General features: G+C 45.0%; 1 protein-coding gene across 5 annotated transcripts in view; it reads right to left on the reverse strand.

The window, feature by feature from the left end:
- Positions 1-21,318, reverse strand: part of zfhx3b (zinc finger homeobox 3b) — a 250,778-nt gene that overhangs the window by 54,802 nt on the left and 174,658 nt on the right. For 4 of the 5 annotated variants that reach the window (XM_070554993.1, XM_070554992.1, XM_070554991.1 and 1 more), the window contains one exon: positions 7,840-8,071. In XM_070554993.1, coding sequence (XP_070411094.1) covers positions 7,840-8,071 — 232 coding nt within the window. The remainder of the gene's footprint in view (positions 1-7,839; positions 8,072-21,318) is intronic. The other variant, XM_070554995.1, reaches the window with a different exon arrangement.

The following is a 21,318-nucleotide window of genomic DNA, read 5'->3' on the forward strand; positions in this document are numbered from 1 at the left end:
TCCGGTTATGGAGGACGTGGCCCAGGGATGACACCCAACAGGAGGGGTGAGTGTTCCGTGTCCGTGTTTGCATTTCAAAGCTAGCTTGTTTTGTGGATTTGCTACTGCAGCTGGACTTTACACCTAAAAGCTGCTTTATCAGTGGCATCACTCTCAAAATGGTGTGAAAATGATGATTTGTTGCCAGTATCCAAAGGAAGAGCTTTGTGTCGGAGGAAACCAGTAAAATCCAGAATAATTCCATATGTGGAAACTTCCCTCCAATGCCACTCACACACATACCAACATTCAGCTGAGCCATCCTCCCACTCACAATACCGTTTTTTTTTTTTTTTTACCAAACTTATCCATTTCTCTTCATCCATCCTCCTCTCACCCTCCTCAGGTGGTGTGTAGTGTACTGTCAAGCACCGCATGAATCAATGACTGGTGCTCACGCCCACAGGTAAAGGTTAGAGAGGTTCACTATTGAATTATTTCTGCACTCCTCTCATTGCTGCCATCTGCCTGGCTGCTTTTAGTTGATGTGGTTGATGCACTGGAGGGGACTCTTTTTGCTAATGCACTGAAAACATGAATGTCTGTTTTGTGTGATTTCTCTCTGAATGTTGTCTTTTTTTGGTCCATAATGATGTTTTCTTCACTTGCAACTAGCATAAAATAAAACTGCACATTAAGCAACACAGACCAGTGTGTACTTGTGCAGAAACACACCATGCTCCCTCCTCGTGTCTATCAGATGCTGGATAATGATTTACAGCATGAGCTCTTTCAGTCAGCTTTTGTTTCATCTGCCTTTATTCTAATGGAGCCTTCGGAGTTGGAGGGCAGCGTGCTGCTGGATAGGGCATCCTTCTCTCTCCGGTTTTGTTTTGCTGTCAGCGAGGCTGATCCTCTCTGCTGGACTCAGGCTGAACCCATCCATTGCACAGATCACGCCCTTTGATGCACCCGTTATCTCTGGAGGAGGGGACGCGCAAACAGCCTTATTAAACATGGCTAAATAAAACTTTCCTGCCTGGACTCAATAGTTGCCAAACTTTACCCCTCATTCCTGCCTCTCATGCTGCCTATGGTCAAATTGAGCTGCCTAATCCTGTCAGCGAGCGGCCTCGTTTGCCCCTAACTCAGAAACAAATGAAGCAATGCAAGTGTAACAAATGTATTGGTTTTATTTCCTAGATCACCTGGCATACGCTTGCTCAACAATCAATAGCACAGACGAGAACGTGCTGGATGTACGGTGAAAACGGGAGCCTTAGAGGGAAAGTTCAAGCAAGGATCACGTGGGAAACCTTAAAAAAATAAAATATTACAAGTATTAGACAAGAGGAGGCAAGAACCAAAGCATCTGCTCAGGATGTTGAACGTGAAGAACTCGTTTTAAATGTGATTCTTTTATAAACACAGACTAAACTGACAGTTTTAAATGGAATCAAAAGAAAAGGGGGCCACATGTGAGGGATGGATGTAAATACTGACAGCCAGCTTTGATTGAACTGCTCTAGAAACAACACTCACGTAAACACCGAGTCACACATTCTGCATTCAATCTACCGGATCCCGCTTGAACCAGTCATCGAGGGTAGAGACGTGTTTCTTCTTCGTCTCATCCACCTGTGACAGTGACATGACTGCTGCTATAATTAAACCCATCACAACCATTATGTGTCTGGCACCTAATCTATTCCCTCCTCCGCTGTCTGTCTGCAACCACAGACTTCCCGGCTCAGCTCTGACTGACAGACCCCGCGGAGGCTGTGGTCACTCCGTGTGACTGACGTGAGGGGCAGCAGGGGCTACTGCATTACCCCCCCCCCCTCACCCCTCCCTACAAGCTCCTGCAGATCATTCAATCCAGCACCTCACACCACCGATCGCCACCTCCGCTCCAATATCCAGCAGCAAAGCCTCTGGGCCTGAAAATAGAACTCATTAACACATTTAGTAAGTACAAATGAGATGACTGTCTCCTGATGGGCTGTCTATCTTTTGGATCAGCTTTCAAGGAAAGTGTGTGGTAATGACAAGAGAGGGGGAAACCAATATTATAATGTGCTGCTGGCCTGCTCTGAAGCAGGGGCTTGATGACAGGGAGCCTATTGCACCCCACACCCCCCAACGTGACCTGATTGAATGGTTTTTTTTCTGTGCAGACACCTAGGTGTGCGTTTGTTTGTGGGCATTCGAGTTTGCAAAATAAAATCTGGGGCATATTTACACCTGGATGATACAACTGGCAGGTAAATCCTACGCAGGGCAGAAAACATGCAGATCACATGTGAAGTTGATCTCAGCATGTGAAAACCTCTACGGGTAGGAAAACACGGAAAAAGCCAACTTTTCTTTTATTGACTTTTCACGTTTCAGCTCGTCTTTCATTTTAACGCTGCTTTTGCTTTCCTTTAAGGTGTGGAACACTGAAAAAAAATGTTTACATCTTATTTTTGATCAAAATCAGTCACTGTGGGATTTTCATGCATGCTGAACATGAAAATAGTCTCTTCACCTATCTCCTGCATTAGCTTCTGGTAGATAATAAACAGTGAAACTCCTGACAGATCTACGTCACACTGTCACTGAACATTCAAGGCCTCACCCATCTTCACTCACAACAGGGACGGCTGAAACTGCAGAGAGGTTCTCGGCTAGTAGAAGCTAACTGTTAGCATTAGCAACTCCACCACGCAGCAGAACTCCTTCAAACTTGTGTTATTTGTGGAGATAAAACATCCATAATGCAAATCAGTGGTAACGCCGTGTTGCTGTTATCCAGTCCGGGGCTAGATGTCCAAACATCAGAAAATAAGAGCCAAAACCTGCCGCTTGACGCTCAGCTGTGACGTGGCTCACTTCTCCTCCCTGGAAATGGTGCGCCAGTGCTTAGTTTCCTCCAGAGTACGACTAACAAGGCCTTCACTCCTACTAGAGACCACTGCAAATGTATTGATTAAATGAGTGATCCACACCTTTTACAATTTTACTTGACCAAATAACAAACAAAGAGGTGTAGCACCAATCCTTACCGCTGCGGTTTAATGAAATCAATTCAGTTTTATAAACTATATGTCTGTCTGAATTAATATGAAGTGTGTTTATGGTCCCTGAAAAAGTAAAATAAACTATAATCTTCTGATTAAACATTCAAAGATCAATCAGATTGATGTTTCATATTTATATGGAATGATCACATCTTGTTGATCATTTGTGACAGAGGCCATCTTCGCCCACCTTCTAGTCCAAGGGCAGAAGGGGTCGGTGCAGAATAAGAAGAGAGGTAAAGAAAATCTGAACACCAGACACTCCTATTCATCCCACAGCAGCGAGGACGCTTTTTGGTCAATTTGCCCTAACAGGATAAGCAAGCAGTGGACTTCATAGGGAGCCTGTGAAGAATCAGGCAAAAGCACTTATTTGAGCATCAGGGTCGTGCGAATGTTAAAATACCACCAGAAAATCTATAAAGCCGTCATTTTGGGTTTTTAATAAATGTCTAGTCTTTTGTAATATTCTCAAAATGAAAAGTAACGCATTTATGAATTTCCTGGCACGTTCGGCAGACGGCAAACAATTTCCTACTCTGCTCCGATGCCCTTCGGACAGGGATTAGAAGGCAGGCGACTAACTGAGGCTGGGCTGAGCTGCGGGCCCTCTGGGGCCCTGCTCATCCAGGCCAGTGCAGCCCTCATCCTCATATCCACCCTGCATCACCGGGGCAATAACTGTCTTTATTAAAAGCGCATTGCAGCAGTGTCTGCCTCCCTCTCGGATTGCCCGTAATGTGGCATGTAGAAAGGGTCTGGTGGTTAGGGGCTACAATATCCTGTTTCTGCAAAGATTTACTTTGCATTTTAACAAGCATGAATAAAAGAAGGACATTCCAGAAATGGCTACCGTCTGTTTTGCTCTCGCCTGTGGGGAGCAAAAGCTCAGACCGTGGACCTCACATGCCATCAGAGCGTGGCCCGGCTCACCTCCGATTTTACCGGGCTTTCACAGCCGCAGGTCACAGAGATAACTCGATAGCAGGGAGAAAAATAACACACTGGTTATATGCTCCACAAAAGACAAGAAACAGAAGATAAAAGGGGTTTTGGTGTTGAAATTTGACGAACTAAATGTTAGATGTGCAATTTCAAAATGAGCGACTCTTTTCTTTTCTTTTTTCCCATGACATTGAGATTTTATCAGTGTTTACTTAAGATTTTTGCAGTAGGCAGAGGAGGAGGCTTGCAGGAAGGGAGGAGAAACACCTCTGTTGTCAGAACAGGACTTGCTATTAGACATGTGACCCTGAAAGCGCACCCCTTTTAGTGAAACAAGCAATGGATCCAATTTTGGACACCTCTATTATGCAGCCTTCATCTTATTTTCATTTATTAAAGTACAAAGTTTTACTGGCCAGTTTGTCCAACAGCTCATTAAAAGTAATGTTGAGCTAGACTGGAGGTTTGTGTTGCACCCACCTGCAGATGCACAGCGGTGGCTGAAACAACAGCAAAGACTAAAAAGACCTGTCTTCAAGTCGTCTTTAACCTTGAATATGCAGGTTTGTGTCCACGCAGACGGGAGACAATGACCGGTGGCGGCCCAGGCGGCCCCAGCCCCAGTCTTCTCCCATCCCAGCCTCCTCGGCTCACAGACAGGGATTTCCTCCTGCGATGAGAGCCAAGCCGTCACAGCCCAGCGATCAAGAGCCTGCCATCTGTGACTGAGGCAGATTTACAGCAGGAGCTAATCCTCACTGTCAGCCACGTTCGTTCTCCTTCACACACACACACACACACACACACACACACACACACACACACACACACACACACACACACACACACACACACACACACACACACACACACACACACACACACACCACCGCTGAAAAACACTAATATTTTGCTATTCTCAAACATTCTGTTCTGCACCTGTTTTTTCTGGGTTTTTTACCCCCCCCACCCATTCTCTCTCTCTCTCTCTCTCTCTCTCTCTCTCTCTCTCTCTCTCTCTCTCTCTCTCTCTCTCTCTCTCTCTCTCTCTCTCTCTCTCTCTCTCTCTCTCTCTCTCTCTCTCTCTCTCTCTCTCTCTCTCTCTCTCTCTCTCTCTCTCTCTCTCTCTCTCTCTCTCTCTCTCTCTCTCTCTCTCTCTCTCTCTCTCTCTCTCTCTCTTGCACACACACACACACACACACACATACACAAACAGGCGCAAAGCAGCACATTCCCTCTTCAGTGCTGTTTTGGTTTATTATCTTTTGAAGTTACCATCTGATTCTATTCTCTGCTAAAAAAGACAAAAATAAAACTTTGATTAAATGTTGAGAAATGAGAAACCTGAATGTGTCACTGAGTCGTATGCCCTGGTTGACGTCGCTCTAAGGAAACAGGGCCAGTCTATGCTCTGGAGTCACCATAACTACCACGTGAGTGCCCCAAAATAAAAGTCTCTTCTTGTTCCATCCATAAATTCTCTTTTTTTATGTTCTCTATAGTACAAACGGATCCTACTGCTCATCATTTCTGTCATCATTTAACTTGTTTTTAGTCAAATCCAGACTTAAAACATTGTTTTTCTTCTAGAATCTGCGATCAGAAGCAAACATGGCCCCCGTGTCTTCTCCGCGTGTCACCATCCTTCAGGTGAATCTGCTACTATTGAGCTGCTGTTCTTAAAACTACAGGCCAGCATTGACGTGCTGGTTTTAGCCAAAGCTGATTCAATGAAGGAACGGCAGCTGTGTGTGGGGCTGAGGTCCCTCTGAGACCTCCTTTGTTTCTCCACAGATAAAGGGTTAAAGAAGACAAATGGAGGTGGGGCTGCAGAGCAACATGCCTAAGCAGCACATTTATACCATGAGCACAAATTAAAACAGCGCAGGCCTTTCGTCCCTGTATGGTCTAATTAAACAGAAACTTAATTTCTGCTGCTCTTGCTCTCCTCAGACCTCCAGCCCAGAGGAGATGTGGAGCACCAAATCCCTGCAGTCGTTCTTTGCTGCATCCTCATGAGAAACGCTGATATACAACACTGTAAAACCTTTTAATTCCTGCATGACCTAGAGCGGAAATGTATTCCTCTCTTGTTGTTATAACTTCTCATTTAAAAGAGGGGAAGATTTCACTTCTACTTGTCAATAAAATCCAATGTGAGATCAAAATTGCGAGCCTTCTTTGAGCGGATTTTAGAGGGACTGATATAAAACAGGAGACAGGCACAGAAACCATTTGGGAAACATGTAAGATCACAGCAGCAGGCACGGTTACTGTCTAGGTCACCCACAAATCCAGGGGCAACTTTGCTTAACAAACCAGGGAATGCTCCGCTGTTCCCGAACCACAAAAAGAAAACGAGCTTTGCACCACAGAAGAGCTACAGAGGAAATTAAAAGTTACGCCAAGAGGGGCTGAAAGGTCTGGCCCAGGCTGACAGGGTGGGGCTGTGAGGTGGACCAGCACAGCTGATGCTCCAGGGGGTGAAGTGGCTTTTCTGGAGGTTCAAAATCTTAAAATGAAGATTTTTAGTAGCATTGTTTTCATAAACAAATGAAGCTGCTGCTCAATAATTAGTGCTAATCACAGATCCTGTGAGGAATCAGTCTGAATGTTTCAATTAGTTCCTTTCTGCTGTAAAAGGAACCCGCTGAATTATAAAGTGTCTGTTAGAGATCAGCGGTCTGTTCATGTAAGCGAGGGTTTGTGTAATTTGATGATGTTCTGCAGGGAAAAAAAGCATTTGTGTATAATAATAGTGCCAATCCACAGTCCTGCTGTGGGGGGAACGCTGCTTAAGCTCCTGGGTTTCTTATTTGTGTGCAAACACGCATAAGAGATCAAATGTTTAAGAAATAAAACCATCACTCTATTCATTTTTTGATAAAAAGGTAAAGATATTTATTTGCAAACAGCCAAACGCTGTTTGAATAAAAAACAAGTAAAAAGAAAAGACCCCAACCCCCATCCCCTTTAACCCAAATGGCCCTTCCTCTTGCCTTTGCATGTTCGCTTGTCCACTGTAATGTAGTCATTAACATATTTGGTGTGCAGTGAGCAGAAAGCTTAATTGTCCCTAATTGCTCAGCTAAATATGTTCTCTAATGATTTGCTTCAGATCTGTGACTGCCTTTTGCGCAATTTCCCGGCCGCTGGCTTCATTATCCCTGCCTCCTTGGAACAAAGCGTCTTCACAGGCTGGCCCTTTTTTTTTCTCCTTCTTCTCCCACATAACACAGACAGCGAGTATGTGTGCGAGGGACGTAATGGTTCCTTCTTGGGCGGATGCACAATAGAGGCCCTTTGTGGAGGCGCAAAAGTTAAAGTGATCAGAAAACCAAATCTCTACTAAGAAAGCGTGTTAATTGACCACAGCTCACTCCGCCTAATCGGTCAGTAATAAATGGACAGAAGATGCACTTTGTTTCAGTCGTGCTGCACTTGTGGAGATGTCTGTTTATTTTTGGTTTTCTCTGTAGCAGCTGCTGTTGCTTTTCAGCTCCTCCTCCTGCAGAATTAATGATCAGTCTCAGTGCATCTTCTGACCATACAGGAATACAATTTCTCTATATTTTAGAGTTCAATTGACGTAAAATGTATGCCGAATGTTGCATGAGATGGGGGGTCGTAAACAAACAGATAAGTGAACCAAAAGTGAGTGAAAACAACAGCAAAAGCGTACAAAGCTGCTTTGTAACACATGTAATAAATGCTAATTCTGGCAGTTGGTGTGTGTGTGTGTGTGCAGCGTTAAGCTGAGCGACTGGATGAGAGTCCATGTTCGTTGCATAAGTGCAAACATCAAAATAGTGGAACAAGGTCACACATGCAGAGCCATAGGGCACGTCCTGACCTGTGTCTGAAGTAGGGCATTTGCGGATTGTGAAGATGGAGCTGAGGTCCTCCTCCTCCTCTGGCAGGCCCTTCTGCAGGCGCTGAAGCTTCCTGAGGCTCTCGCTGCGTTGGTGCTTCATGGAGCGCACATGCTGGATGAGGTTGAGCTTGGCCTTGGTCGAGTAGTTGCACAGCACGCAGTGGTAGTAGCAGGCATCACCCTCCACCGCGTTTTCGTGCTGCTGCAGGTGCTGAACGAGGAGGGAGAGGGAGAGAAAGGGAACGCAGAGGAAGAGAGGGAAAAGAAAGAAGTAATTGTAGATGGCAGATAGCTGGCCAGGCACCACCAACTCACTTTCACTCACACGGTTGGCAAATGAACAAATCAATTCCCAATCACAGCCCCGTTGTTTAACATCCAGACCTCTTCCTCTTCGAGACAACTGTTTGGACTGCACACTTGTCTGTGTGTGTGTCTGTATCGTGGGCTAACAGGACAGGAGAGATGAGGGAGGCACGCGAGTCTCAGGGGCCCAAGGGTGGGCATAAATCGCATCAGCCATCCTTCAGAGGCCGTGAGTCTGCAGCCTCGCAGACGGAAGGAAGCATTGATCTCCTTCACTCAACAGAAGCTTCCCGTCTCTGAAAAAGGAAACTCCAAACATCTGCCTGTTTCACGCATGGGATGCTAAATATTGATCACGGCGAGTTAAATTCTCGCTCTTGTGGAGAAAAAAAGAAAGAAAAGGAGACAGAACCAGCGTGTGGTGAGACGGGAGGGGGACCAAGTGCAATCGGAGGGAAAATGGAACATTCCACAACAGGAGGACAGCCGTCGGAAAAACAGGAAATCAGCATCAGTATTGACCCCGAGACTTAACGGCACGCCTTGTCCAGCCTTCAACCCACCCTCTGTAGCGCCACAACATGCATAACACCCTGTGGTGACGCCACGCCGCCACAAGCTCTCCTCACACCACCAAGCTCCAGTATGGCTCAATCAATGACGTAAGGCCAACACAATATGGCTGGGCCTGGTGTGAGCCACAGAGATATTGACCATTATCCAAAAGCCTCACACTGATGCACATATACAACAAAGGTCCCTCACTCAGTGTGGTCACCGGTGTCACGCCTGTCATTTTCCATGAGTCTGGGAAGCCTGGCTGTGGATTTCTGTGGCGAAAATCAATGTCAATCACCAAAAGTTTTCCTCTTATCGCTCTTATTTCCTCAACCCCCGCGCATAACACGCCGCATGCTGAGAAGGAGGGTGTCGAACAAATATTTAATAGAATAAAAACACTTCAAATTGGTTGGACTCCTGATATTTGCTGAACCGAACAATAAAAAAACTCACTGAATTCATTTCCTAGCGAAAGAATGCATTAAGATTTCATATGCAGATAAAATGCTTTGAAGGGAATTAACCTTGAGTGATAAGAAGCTTAATATGCAAATGATCTAAATAATTGCTTGTGAAAAACCATTGCATCTTACTATAACAATTCTTCACTTAAAGAGATACTATGCAACTTTTTCATCATTTTAAATGAATTGCTTGAGACAGTATATGCTAAAATGACCCTTTAAAGAGTCCTCTAGTTCCTCTAGAAACTAACGGAGCCTGAGGAGATGTTCCAGCTGTTAGATGAAGGTGTTAAAAAGGCGAATGCACAGCGAGGAGATCGGTTTAGTTTTCGGTTTAACGACAGGAAATGAATCATGGACACTAGGGGGTTTTAAAAGCAAGAAAAACTGCCTAAAATCACTTTAATTCACCTTTCATTTAAATGAGTGGTTGACTTGTTTAATCAATACACTTGCAGCAGTCTCTAGTAGGAATGAATGCCTTGTAAGTCGTTCTCGGAGTGCACCGTTTCTCAGACCTAAATGTTGCCCACAACACAGCTGAGCTTCAGACGGCAGGTTCTGGACTCTTATTTCCAAACATTTGGATGTCTTCAAGTTAAAAGTTAAAGTCCCATTAGTTGTCACACACTGATGTGTGTGTGACATTTGTTCTCCGCATTTGACCCTTGGGGGAGCGTTGAGCTGCAGACACAGCTGAGCTCGGGAACCATTTGGTGGTTTAACCCAATCCAACCCTTAAATGCTGAGTGTCAAGCAGGGAGGCGTTGGGTCCCATTTCCTCAAAGTCTTCAGTATGACCCGACCAGGAATTGAACCCTGATCTCCCAGTCTCAGGGCGGACACCACCACTAGGCCACTGAGCTGGTCAACCTCGCCTCTGATTGGCTAACAGCAATGCGACTCAACCACCGAGTGCCTTGTTCTCTGTGACGTTGATGTTTTATCTCCACAAATACCACGAGCCTGGAGAAGCTTCTGCCATGTAGGGAAGTTGCTAATGCTAACAATTAGCTTAAACTAGCCAAGATGTTCTCTGCTGTCTCCTGGGCGCTAAACCAACAACAGCCTTCCGCCGTTGTGAGTCAAGATGGGTGAGTGCATGAATGTTAATTCACAACATGATATAGCTGTCAGGATCTTCAATGTCTATTTTCTACCAGAGGCTAATGCAGGAGACAGGTGTAGGAGACTATTTTAATGTTCCGCCTGCATGAAAAACTCTGAGTGACCCATTATAATCAGTCAACCACACCTTTAAACAATCAGAAAACTCTCATGTGGCAAGTAGGGATGCACCGATGGATCGGCATTTGATCCCAATCGGCCGATAGCGCCCTATCGGTTTTGATTGGAGTTTTCAAAATAGATCAAAGCAGACCAATCAGGTAGGGTTGTCACGGTAACCGGTGTAGCGGTAAACCCCGGTAAAAAAGTTGACAATAATAATAACCGTCTTGTTTTTAAAAAACTATGTTATCTCGGTGGGTTTACCGCGGCTGCGGTGTAGGCGCGGTGACCCTTACCAGCCACCGTATCATCTGCTGAAGTTGCCGGCGGCACATGTGCGCTTTGCTGTTTACAACCAAAACTTTCTTGAAGCTAAAGCTGAAATAATGGCCAAAGGAGGAGACGGCAGTGCTCAGGAGGACATTTTTTATCCCTCAAAGAAGACAAAGTGGGAAGTATGGGCATCTTTTGGATATTTGAAGAATGCCGAGGGAGTTGATAGAAGAAAGCTATCCTGTTTGCAGCACGTGCAGAAAAAGTGTCTGTGAAAGGCAGCAACGCTTCAAATCTCATGACACATCTGCGTGACCATCACCCACAACCCTACAGTCAACGCAAGGCAAGCTAACGTTAGCGTTTTATCTAAAATGCGTGATCCAAGGATTTGGGTTGAGGGAGAATGCAACGAGTCGCTATATAAAGCAGCCGCAGCGCCGCTCCCTGCATATAAACCGTGTCACGGACACCCCCATGTTGAAATGACGCTATGCATTACGGGGCTACCAGGGGCAGATAAAGAGTTGGTCTCTCTCCGAGAATAATTATGAATTTAACAATGATTACTGCCTGATGACATTTTCCCAAATCTGCAAAGCTCACTGGAAGGACACAAACCGAGGACAATATTTTCCTGATATAGGGTTTATTACTCAAGTAAGGGTAAAAAAGGATCTGATTAGAAGGCTACTTGAGTACTGAGTATCATCTGATCTAATATTTTTAAAATGATGACATCAAACAGACAAAAAATAAGTTATGGGCAAATATTGGTATTTTAAAGACTAAAGGGGAAAAATGTAAACAAATAAACAACATAATTACAAAATAACACATTTTAGGCAAAATTTAGACACAAACTGAGGACAATATTTCCTGACATACAGGGTTTATTTAATTGTGTGAAAAAGTAGCACGTTTAAAAAAATACCGCGATAATACCGAAAACCGTGGTAATTTTGGTCACAATAACCGTGAGGTTAAATTTTCACACCGTGACAACCCTAATACAGACTATTTTAGATTAGGTTACATTTCCTTTATTCCCAGATTATGTAGTTTGTAGCACTCATTATAATGTTGTAGAAAATTTCTGGCCAATCCACGTGATCGGTATCGGTGATCAGCATTCTTTGATATCGGTATCGGATATTGGCAGCAAAAAAACCTGATCGGTGCATCCCTAGTGGCAAGAACAAACCAAACTATTCACCTCTGGCCTGCTTGGATGTGAAAGCAACAGGAACATTACAGTTTTTAACCACATTCATTCTAAACCAGGTGTTGACTGCTTGGTGAAAAACAGCCCTAACAATATTTTTGCCATCCTAAAATGCTCTTGTCACTTTCTTCTAATGTTTAATTTTCTATCAATATTGTAATATTGCCATGGGGGTTTTCTGAGCTATTGTGTTTCATTCTCTTTGGTTTCACATTTCTCACTTCTGCACCTAAAATGTGCATTAAGACACCGCTTCCAGGAAAAAGGAACAGGAGATTTTTTTTCCTCTTTGTGAGCCCCGCAGCTCAGTGTAATGGAGTTATTAGGTGATTGTAAAAAGCTCTGCGTGCTCTCCTTTCTCGCCTCGTTTTAAGCCATCCATGATGTCATGAATAGGTGTTGCTGGATATCGCGGGGGCCCTCCTCCTTCTCTGTGCACAAATGTTGCATCAGAAGTAAGGTAGAGAGAAATCTGAGACGGATTCAGTTATAGATGACAGCAAATCAGTCAGATTGCTTTTAGTCACAGCAGATGTCTTGAATAAAAAAAATGCTGCTGCAAACGACTCAAGGCTGCAAAAATCTACCAGAAGACAAGTTTTAAAAAATGACAGCACCTGACTGAAACTTCAAAGCCAGTCTCATGAGGTAGGGAAAAAAATCCAGGGAGTTTTATAGTTTCCCATAAAAAAGCACAGGGTTTATGTAGGAGTCAGCTCGAGACTGCCTGCCCTGCAATCGACTATAATTCACTATAAACCTGAGCGGTCAGGGAGATGGCCTCAGAGGGGGTCAAAAGCGCTCTGCCCCGGTGCTCGTAGCTCTGTCTACTATGTCAAATGATTACACCTGTAAACCAACACTTTCACCATTGCCGCACCGGCTGTGACCCAGAGCAGTCTGGGGCGTTTCAGCATCAGTGAAACAGGAAGGAGATCGTACTGACGGACAGCGAGGTGGTCCCAGCTCCTTCAGCATTCAGGAGGGAACACGGCGCATTGTTCTATGATGCATAAAATACCGAGACAACCAGCATCCACCCCATCATTACACCAACTTTCTCCAGCTCGCACGCTCCGTGAGGTTGTTCCGAGTTATCCATATGAGAGATTCCTAGGATTATATCTGAAAGTGAAAACTATATATTGGATAGGGTTTTCTCTGAGGCACGCTCTATCCCTGGCTTTTTCACACACACACACACACTTTGAATGTGAAACATAATAATGCATGAGAAGGGGCTTGTGTCTGTTTCCTATGAACCTGCAATGAAGTCCCTAGTTGATAAATCACCTCCAACCGGAGTGGAGGAATTTGGTGCCTTAATGAAAAAGTTATGTTGGCTCAGAGGAGCAGGTCTGCGGGGCTCTAACTGCCCTATCAAAGCCCCAACAGCGGGGGAGCTGTGGAGCAGGGGGGGATTAGCTGACTGGGTCCATCTCAGTCTTTCTAATACCACTTAACTGTCTGGAAATTCATGCAGCTGATTCAGCTGAGCATGGTAATGTGTGACACCACCAATAACAAAGCGAAGACACACTGAGGGCCCGTAAATAAACAATATACGTGGTCTGATTAAACAGATAAGATCACAAAACAGACTGTATAAAGCGAAGAGAGCTGGATTTATCTGCTCAGTTATAAACCAGTAACACGATTTTTAAACCAGCTACATTTTGTAAAGAATTTTAAAGAAATTCTGCTGAAAGTTCCTGAGTTTTATGCCACCATGTGAGGACTTTCATAGTTTAAAGCTGCAATCATGCCGTTTCAAGCCTCTCTCCTCCGTGGAGGGTTTCATCTCTCGTTGTGGAGGCTGAAGCAGCGCTCGCTGCTTTTTCAGGTAAAGAGAGACAGGGGCGGTGTGAGCACCACCCCATTCTCTCCATCACAACTCTCCTCTGCACCCTGGCCTCTGAGTGGGCCGTGCACGCCTGTATCAGTTTCAACACCCACCCGGAGCGCGGCATACATCTGCATTTGCAGCCACTTACACGCAAAGTAAAAGTGCACCTTTCACACAAAACAGTGCGGTTTCTGAGAGACTCCGGCAAGCACAGAGTTAAGGGGGTATTAGTGGAAGGGTGGAAGGGAGAAAGAAAGACGGTAATTTCAAAGAATGGCTCCCAGAGGAGCCGGTGATACAGCATGTGCCCGCAGCAAACAGAAGTAGAGACAAAAGGGAGCATCCCAAATGTTCGCACACACGTGTGTACACACATGCCATTATGATCATAGCCTAATTTCCACCATTAAATTTGGCCGTGCTGTTAATACAAAATTAATGCATTAAAACAGATGACTGTCTGTGAGCTAAATAGCTATCAATTCCAAGAGAGCTGCCAAAATCCCTGTGAGAGTCACTGAGTATCTGGTTGGACATAGCTTTGTAATTGTCTCCCTGATTCTCAGCACTAACAGCTCATCTCTCTCTCTCTCTCTCTCTCTCTCTCTCTCTCTCTCTCTCTCTCTCTCTCTCTCTCTCTCTCTCTCTCTCTCTCTCTCTCTCTCTCTCTCTCTCTCTCTCTCTCTCTCTCTCTCTCTCTCTCTCTCTCTCTCTCTCTCTCTGTCTGTGTGTGTTTCACTGAAAGTGCACGTGGTTTAGAAAACTCCACTTCACACCTGCAGCCATGCAATGCTGCACGAGCAGGACAGATCTATGAGAAGGCCGTATCGTTTAAAACACCGAGGTGAGGCTCAGGTTTGTAAAGCGGAAGAATAAGTCACACACCACCCTTGTTATTTAACCACAGTGAGGTCATGGCAGCAATTATAACCAATGAGGTAATTCACTTCCCGGATTTATTTTTGTTAAATTTGAACTTTTGCTGCTTCTTCTCCAATTGTAAGTCCACTACTTAAAGCTAGGGTCCGTAGCATGATGTCATCGAGGAAACCATCATCGGGTTCTGCGGGAGCTGCCAGTTGCTAATTTTAATCACTTCTTCAAGCAGAAAAAACTCTAAAACCGGCAAGAATCTGGTGCTTGTGATTGTAGCACACCCCTACTACAACTAACCAAAACAAGTCTGATGTAGTGCAACCTTATACGCTATGCTAGTCACTTAGCTAAAATACACACAAGAAAACGTATCATTTCCCTCCCTCCTCTTCCACCATTAGCTAGCAGCTTCAGACCAACGTCCAGTTAGCATTCAAGCTAGGTCTGTGCGCTAAGAGGACCGAGGCCTCTGCATCACACCACAGTGCATGCTGGGAACCGGTGCGCACTCTCATTGCTCCCTTTTGTTGATTTGCTCCATTAGTTTACTTTTGATGAAGAAACCAGGGAACAGACTTTAAGCTAATATAAACTCTAAAAGATTCCCTACTTTATATCAGGAAACAGGATCAGATTTCAGTTCAGTTCAAACATTTTAAAAGTTACTTTATATGTTTTAAATTACGTACGTTCCAACATGACAACATAGGTGCAGTTTGGACAAAAACAGAACAAATTTTAAAGAAATGACTCAAGACTTTTGCACATATATGTAAACTTCATCCAAATGAGAATATTTGAAACGTTAGCCACAATCATGAGAGCTAATCGTGCTTCACCAAAATTATACTAAAAGTTAATAAAGACAATTAAAATGACAAAATTGCAATCAAGATTAGATTCAACAAGGGGTGAATATTGGGAGCGAAAAAGCCATGGCTTCCTATGAGCAGGGTGTATGCTCATGAGAGGTTTAGTGGGAAGTGGATTGTCATATATGTGCACACTGGGATTCCCCTGGAACATATTATTTAGCAAAGCAGTGACTGGAGTCAGTGAGTTCTTGCTGTTTTAGCCAATGATGCTCCGTCTGCCAGCAGCGCAAACAACAGCTCCAACCACAGAGGCCCCAATGGGTGCCAAAAGTGTGGTGGCTGCTTTGAATTAGGCACTGCGAGTTATAACATGCCTTAAAGTTAGGTTGTGGCTTAAGGGGACTTGTGTATTCCAGAGGCTAACTGCATACCTACCGCTTCCTGAACCTCATCCCCACCCGTGTCCTTTCTTTCCCTTTGCTCTTTAATCCCTGCCACCCCTCCACTGCATCCTGTCCCTCTGTCTCAAAGCCCATAATGTGCTATGTTTCTTCCTCTACTGCCTTGCTGCAGAAATGATCCATCACTACCGATGAATAAAAACAGGCTGCATATTTGTCTCTTAGAGGGAACAAAGAAACAAGATGGACCTCTGTGCCTTACGCAAAGTTCCAAAGGTAAAGATAGATCACCGTAGGTGTCCGTGGAGAGGATTACTTAACACTGGCCCGTGGAATAAAGCAGCTTTTGGGGAGGGGGCGGTTGGATATAGAGACACTTAAAGACAATACCACTATTGGTGCTCCACACCCACCACTCTTACTTACTTTTACATTAAATAAAGCAATAATTATTGAATTCCGTTTGAATGCGTGAGATGCTAGAAAGTAAACAACGGGAACATAATTGCAGATGGAAGGCAATCAATGCAGGCAGTCATTTGGGCCACGTTGATTGTGCAGGCTGCCGTGTGTGCTCTGTGTGGCCAAGAGTGTGCGCTTTTGTGCAGCCATTGCAAATCTGAGGTGAGCCGAGGGGAGTGTGCGCCGTGACAAGGAGCTGAGTAATACACTCTCCGACACACACGCACAAAACAAGAGTTGGGTAATCCCTCCTTCAATAATGACCCAGGGCTCTAAACAATAGCTCTCAATCAGCTGATCAATGTGTCCACATAATTCATGTGCAACTCACCGTTTTTGAAAGGGTGAGGAGAGGGAGGATATGCAAGCAGGCGGTTGGGAGATCAATGCCCTGTGTAGTGATAACGAGCCTGGGTCTATGCCCACAGGAGCCCCACTCCGGCGCCCAGGGTCTCTCTCATTAAGAACATTTGGATAAGCATGGCTCTACATACATAATGTGCACTTCTAATCATAGCCAGATAAACACATTTCTCTCCTTTTTAATGAGCTGGGTTCTGCTTTTGTGACACACAAGGATGACTCCAAAACAGGCAGGAAATGGTGTCAGTCCCCAAATAAGAGCGGAAAAAAAGTTAAACAAATTAACAGCGAGCTGTTGGCCTCCGCTTTCAGTAGCTAATTAACAGCTTAACCTCCTGGAGCTTTTATGAAATCCACGCTGGGAGGAGCTTGCCAAAACTGCAGGGCAATAAGTTTACCTGCAGGAGGTGAGAACAGGGTGGAGTCATGGAGGCACCTGAACAACTGTTACAAGCACTCAATGACATGTGTTCTGGCAGGGTACCATCTGGAGACTGCATAGGGCAAATCAGGACCTGCTCTAACACATTTTCTCCACTCATAGTAAACTGTCGGCATGGAAACTGTTCATTTTGGACATCCGTCGCAGTGGAACAAGGCACGTTATTTTTGAAGTAAAACAGAAGGCACACAGCATGCTAGCATGTTTGGATGATGAGCATCTAGAATATAGCATTGGATGTTTGGGGTCAAAAGTCCATTTATTGTAAACACACTATGTAAAAATAAACCGTAATGTACAGCAAAGACAGCAAAAGACCTACTTTTTAAAGCTCACATACAAACCTAACTTTCCGAAGCTTCAACCCAGTTTTCAAACATTCTCTGCTGACAAAGACAGCATCAAACAGAGAGCTTCTCCGTGGAACTATAAAGTCTCTGTGTTCAGCTATGAGAAATTTGTCCCTCCATGAAAGTGACACCAATAAATTACTTCTGTGAGTGTAACACGTGATCAGTAGCCTAGAAATCTAGACAGATGGTAGCAGAAGCAAAATGATTTTGTATTTCAGTCTAGCTGTGACCCTATGCCTAAGCAGAGCTGAACAGTCTTGTGGCTGGCCAATCACAGCGCTCTATCGGTATGGTGGGCCAATCACAGCGCTCTATCGGTATGGTGGGCCAATCACAGCGCTCTATCGGTATGGTGGGCCAATCACAGCGCTCTATGGGTATGGTGGGCCAATCACAGCACTCTATCGGTATGGTGGGCAAATCACAGCGCTCTATCGGTATGGTGGGCCAATCACAGAGCTCTATCGGTATGGTGGGCCAATCACAGTGCTCTATCGGTATGGTAGGCCAATCACAGCGTTCTATGGGTATGGTGGGCCAATCACAGCGCTCTATCGGTATGGTGGGCCAATCACAGCGCTCTATGGGTATGGTGGGCCAATCACAGCACTCTATCGGTATGGTGGGCCAATCACAGCGCTCTATCAGTATGGTGGGCAAATCACAGCGCTCTATCGGTATGGTGGGCCAATCACAGAGCTCTATCGGTATGGTGGGCCAATCACAGTGCTCTATCGGTATGGTGGGCCAATCACAGCGTTCTATGGGTATGGTGGGCCAATCACAGCACTCTATCGGTATGGTGGGCCAATCACAGCGTTCTATGGGTATGGTGGGCCAATCACAGCACTCTATTGGTATGGTGGGCCAATCACAGAGCTCTATCAGTATGGTGGGCAAATCACAGCGCTCTATCGGTATGGTGGGCCAATCACAGAGCTCTATCGGTATGGTGGGCCAATCACAGTGCTCTATCGGTATGGTGGGCCAATCACAGTGCTCTATCGGTATGGTGGGCCAATCACAGCGCTCTATCGGTATGGTGGGCCAATCACAGCGCTCTATCGGTATGGTGGGCCAATCACAGCGCTCTATCGGTATGGTGGGCCAATCACAGCGCTCTATCGGTATGGTGGGCCAATCACAGCGCTCTATCGGTATGGTGGGCCAATCACAGTGCTCTATCGGTTTGGAGGGCCAATCACAGCGCTCTATCGGTATGGTGGGCCAATCACAGTGCTCTATGGGTATGGTGGGCCAATCACAGTGCTCTATCAGTATGGTGGGCCAATCACAGCGCTCTATCAGTATGGTGGGCCAATCACAGGGCTCTATCGGTATGGTGGGCCAATCACAGGGCTCTATCGGTATGGTGGGCCAATCACAGCGCTCTATCGGTATGGTGGGCCAATCACAGCGCTCTATCGGTATGGTGGGCCAATCAAATCGCTCTATCGGTATGGTGGGCCAATCAAATCGCTCTATCGGTATGGTGGGCCAATCACAGCGCTCTATCGGTATGGTGGGTCAATCACAGCGCTCTATCGGTATGGTGGGCCAATCAAAGCGCTCTATCGGTATGGTGGGCCAATCACAGCGCTCTATCGGTATGGTGGGCCAATCACAGCACTCTATCGGTATGGTGGGCCAATCACAGCACTCTATCGGTATGGTGGGCCAATCACAGCACTCTATCGGTATGGTGGGCCAATCACACTGCTCTATCGGTATGGTAGGCCAATCACAGCGCTCTATCGGTATGGTGGGCCAATCACACTGCTCTATCGGTATGGTGGGTCAATCACGATAATCTGGATAAGCAGCTAAAAATGGATGGATGGATTAATCACAGTGCTCTGTCCATTTGATGAGCCAATCACAGCGTTCTATTAGTTTGGTGGGTAGGATTTTACTGCCAGGGAGCAAAATAGGATGGTGACGCCTCGTTTCAAACAACTTTGTCATCAACTTTGGACTATTTAGACTTGAGCTTTTCATCGAGTCAGGAGCAGAGAGAGGTACTTAATTTTATTTAGAGAAAGGATGTATTTATATTTTCTTCAGCAGTATATGGCAGACTGCCCCATTGACTACGGTGAGAATGTCATATTGTTCATTGTACAATAGCATGCAGAGACAGTTTGGAAGACAACCGTAGGACTGAGATCTGTCTATGGGTTACGGCCAGACTATATATGTATATATATGCGAAACACATAAGTATCCAAAGTTAGACAACGGACAATTAGAACTATCAACCAAGCAGTAATGCATTTTGCATTGGAGTTTTATTGAATTCAGAGGAAAACCTTGGGGATTTATTAAAGATTTGCAGATTATCTAAATCGTGCTCTACAGAGATGTTAATTGAAGTGAGTCTCTAGGCTGGATCAGAGCTGGATGGCTGACTCAGCTATGCTGTAAGATCAGCAATGGGATGAAGGCAGAGGCAGCCACACAGCTGACAAGAACCTCCAACACCTCATGGCCTCTTATTTGTCACCTGCCAGTCAGATGATGGAAGGAAGCACCTTGTGGAGGCTGTCTGAATGTGTGGAGCAGGAAGCTTGTTAGACTGAGACAATGGATGGAAGATAGCTTGGAGATGGTGGGAGGGGAATGAGTCCTGGAAGTGAAAGCAAAGGGAGACGGTAAATTGTGGGATGGCAGGGTGTTGGATTAAGATACAAGAAAGCTGCACTTGTAATGATTAATGCAGTCAGTGAGAATTAAATTCAGAGCAGGAACATTACCCAAACACAATTAGTCCTTGAGAACAAACACCACGCTCTGTGGTGAATGCAGATCCACAGATACATCATTCCAAGAGGGTAGCCGACTGAAATCAAGGACTGGAGAAGTAAAACTTAATGTCTTTGACTTCAGCTGTCCAGAAAGTCATTTTAACTTTAGTGGCCACCTACATGAACTTCTTCCCTTGACTTTATCAAAAATTTTCCGAACCCCAGGTGTGTCCACAGTCTTCTTCACAAGCCTTTTCTCATCTGCAAATCTCCTTTTCCACCTTTACACTGGCGAAGGAAAAAAGAACACACAGATTCCAGTCTCCTCAGGCTTGTATTATCTAGTTCTCACCCCTGGCGTTCTCGGTTTGGTCGTGTAAATATTTCATTAACACATAATTGGTTGCAGCTTCAGGCTATGCAGCGAGGCTGTGATAGCTGTAACACTGTATGTTTTCTGACTATCCTGTATCCTTTCTTATGTAAAATTCATAAAAAATGTGTTTTTGGGGAGAGGGCGTTTGCCGTTTCCATGAAGGGAAATGTTTCGTTTTTCGTGCACTGCCCTCGCAGACAGCTTCGCCGGCTAATTAAGAATGGTGATGATGTGCTCAGCCGGTGTCAATATTTAACCCAGCCTTATGCTGCTATCTTTATTAGCAGCACATCCCCGACAAAAGGAGCAACGTGCCCTTCGAGAGGTCTTCTTCTTAAAATGAAAATTAATGAGTGGGGTTGAGTGTAGGTGAATATACAGAGTGGGTCTATATGTGGGCTTATTTGCATGGAACACGAAGTACTTAGCTGGAGCGAAACTGCTGTTGAGGGTTCTTCAAGCAGTTCATACTGCAAACACCCACCATTTCACCTGGCAACTCTTCCATGCCTGCCAACTAAAAGGCTTCAAAGTAAATGAGTAAAACTTTGACATTTTACTTGAAACACAAAAGCACTAAATCATGAAAAAAAAGGCTCTGCTTTTGTAATTTTAGCAACTGATTAGGTAACGGCACAGGTGTTGAAGCATTTCTTTGGTTTTACTTCTCATCCCCCCCAAAAATAACAATGCTACCTGGATTTACCTAAGCAAACAGGTA

Source organism: Nothobranchius furzeri, chromosome 9 (genome assembly GCF_043380555.1).
Source record: "Nothobranchius furzeri strain GRZ-AD chromosome 9, NfurGRZ-RIMD1, whole genome shotgun sequence".
In the NCBI taxonomy this organism is placed as follows: domain Eukaryota; kingdom Metazoa; phylum Chordata; class Actinopteri; order Cyprinodontiformes; family Nothobranchiidae; genus Nothobranchius; species Nothobranchius furzeri.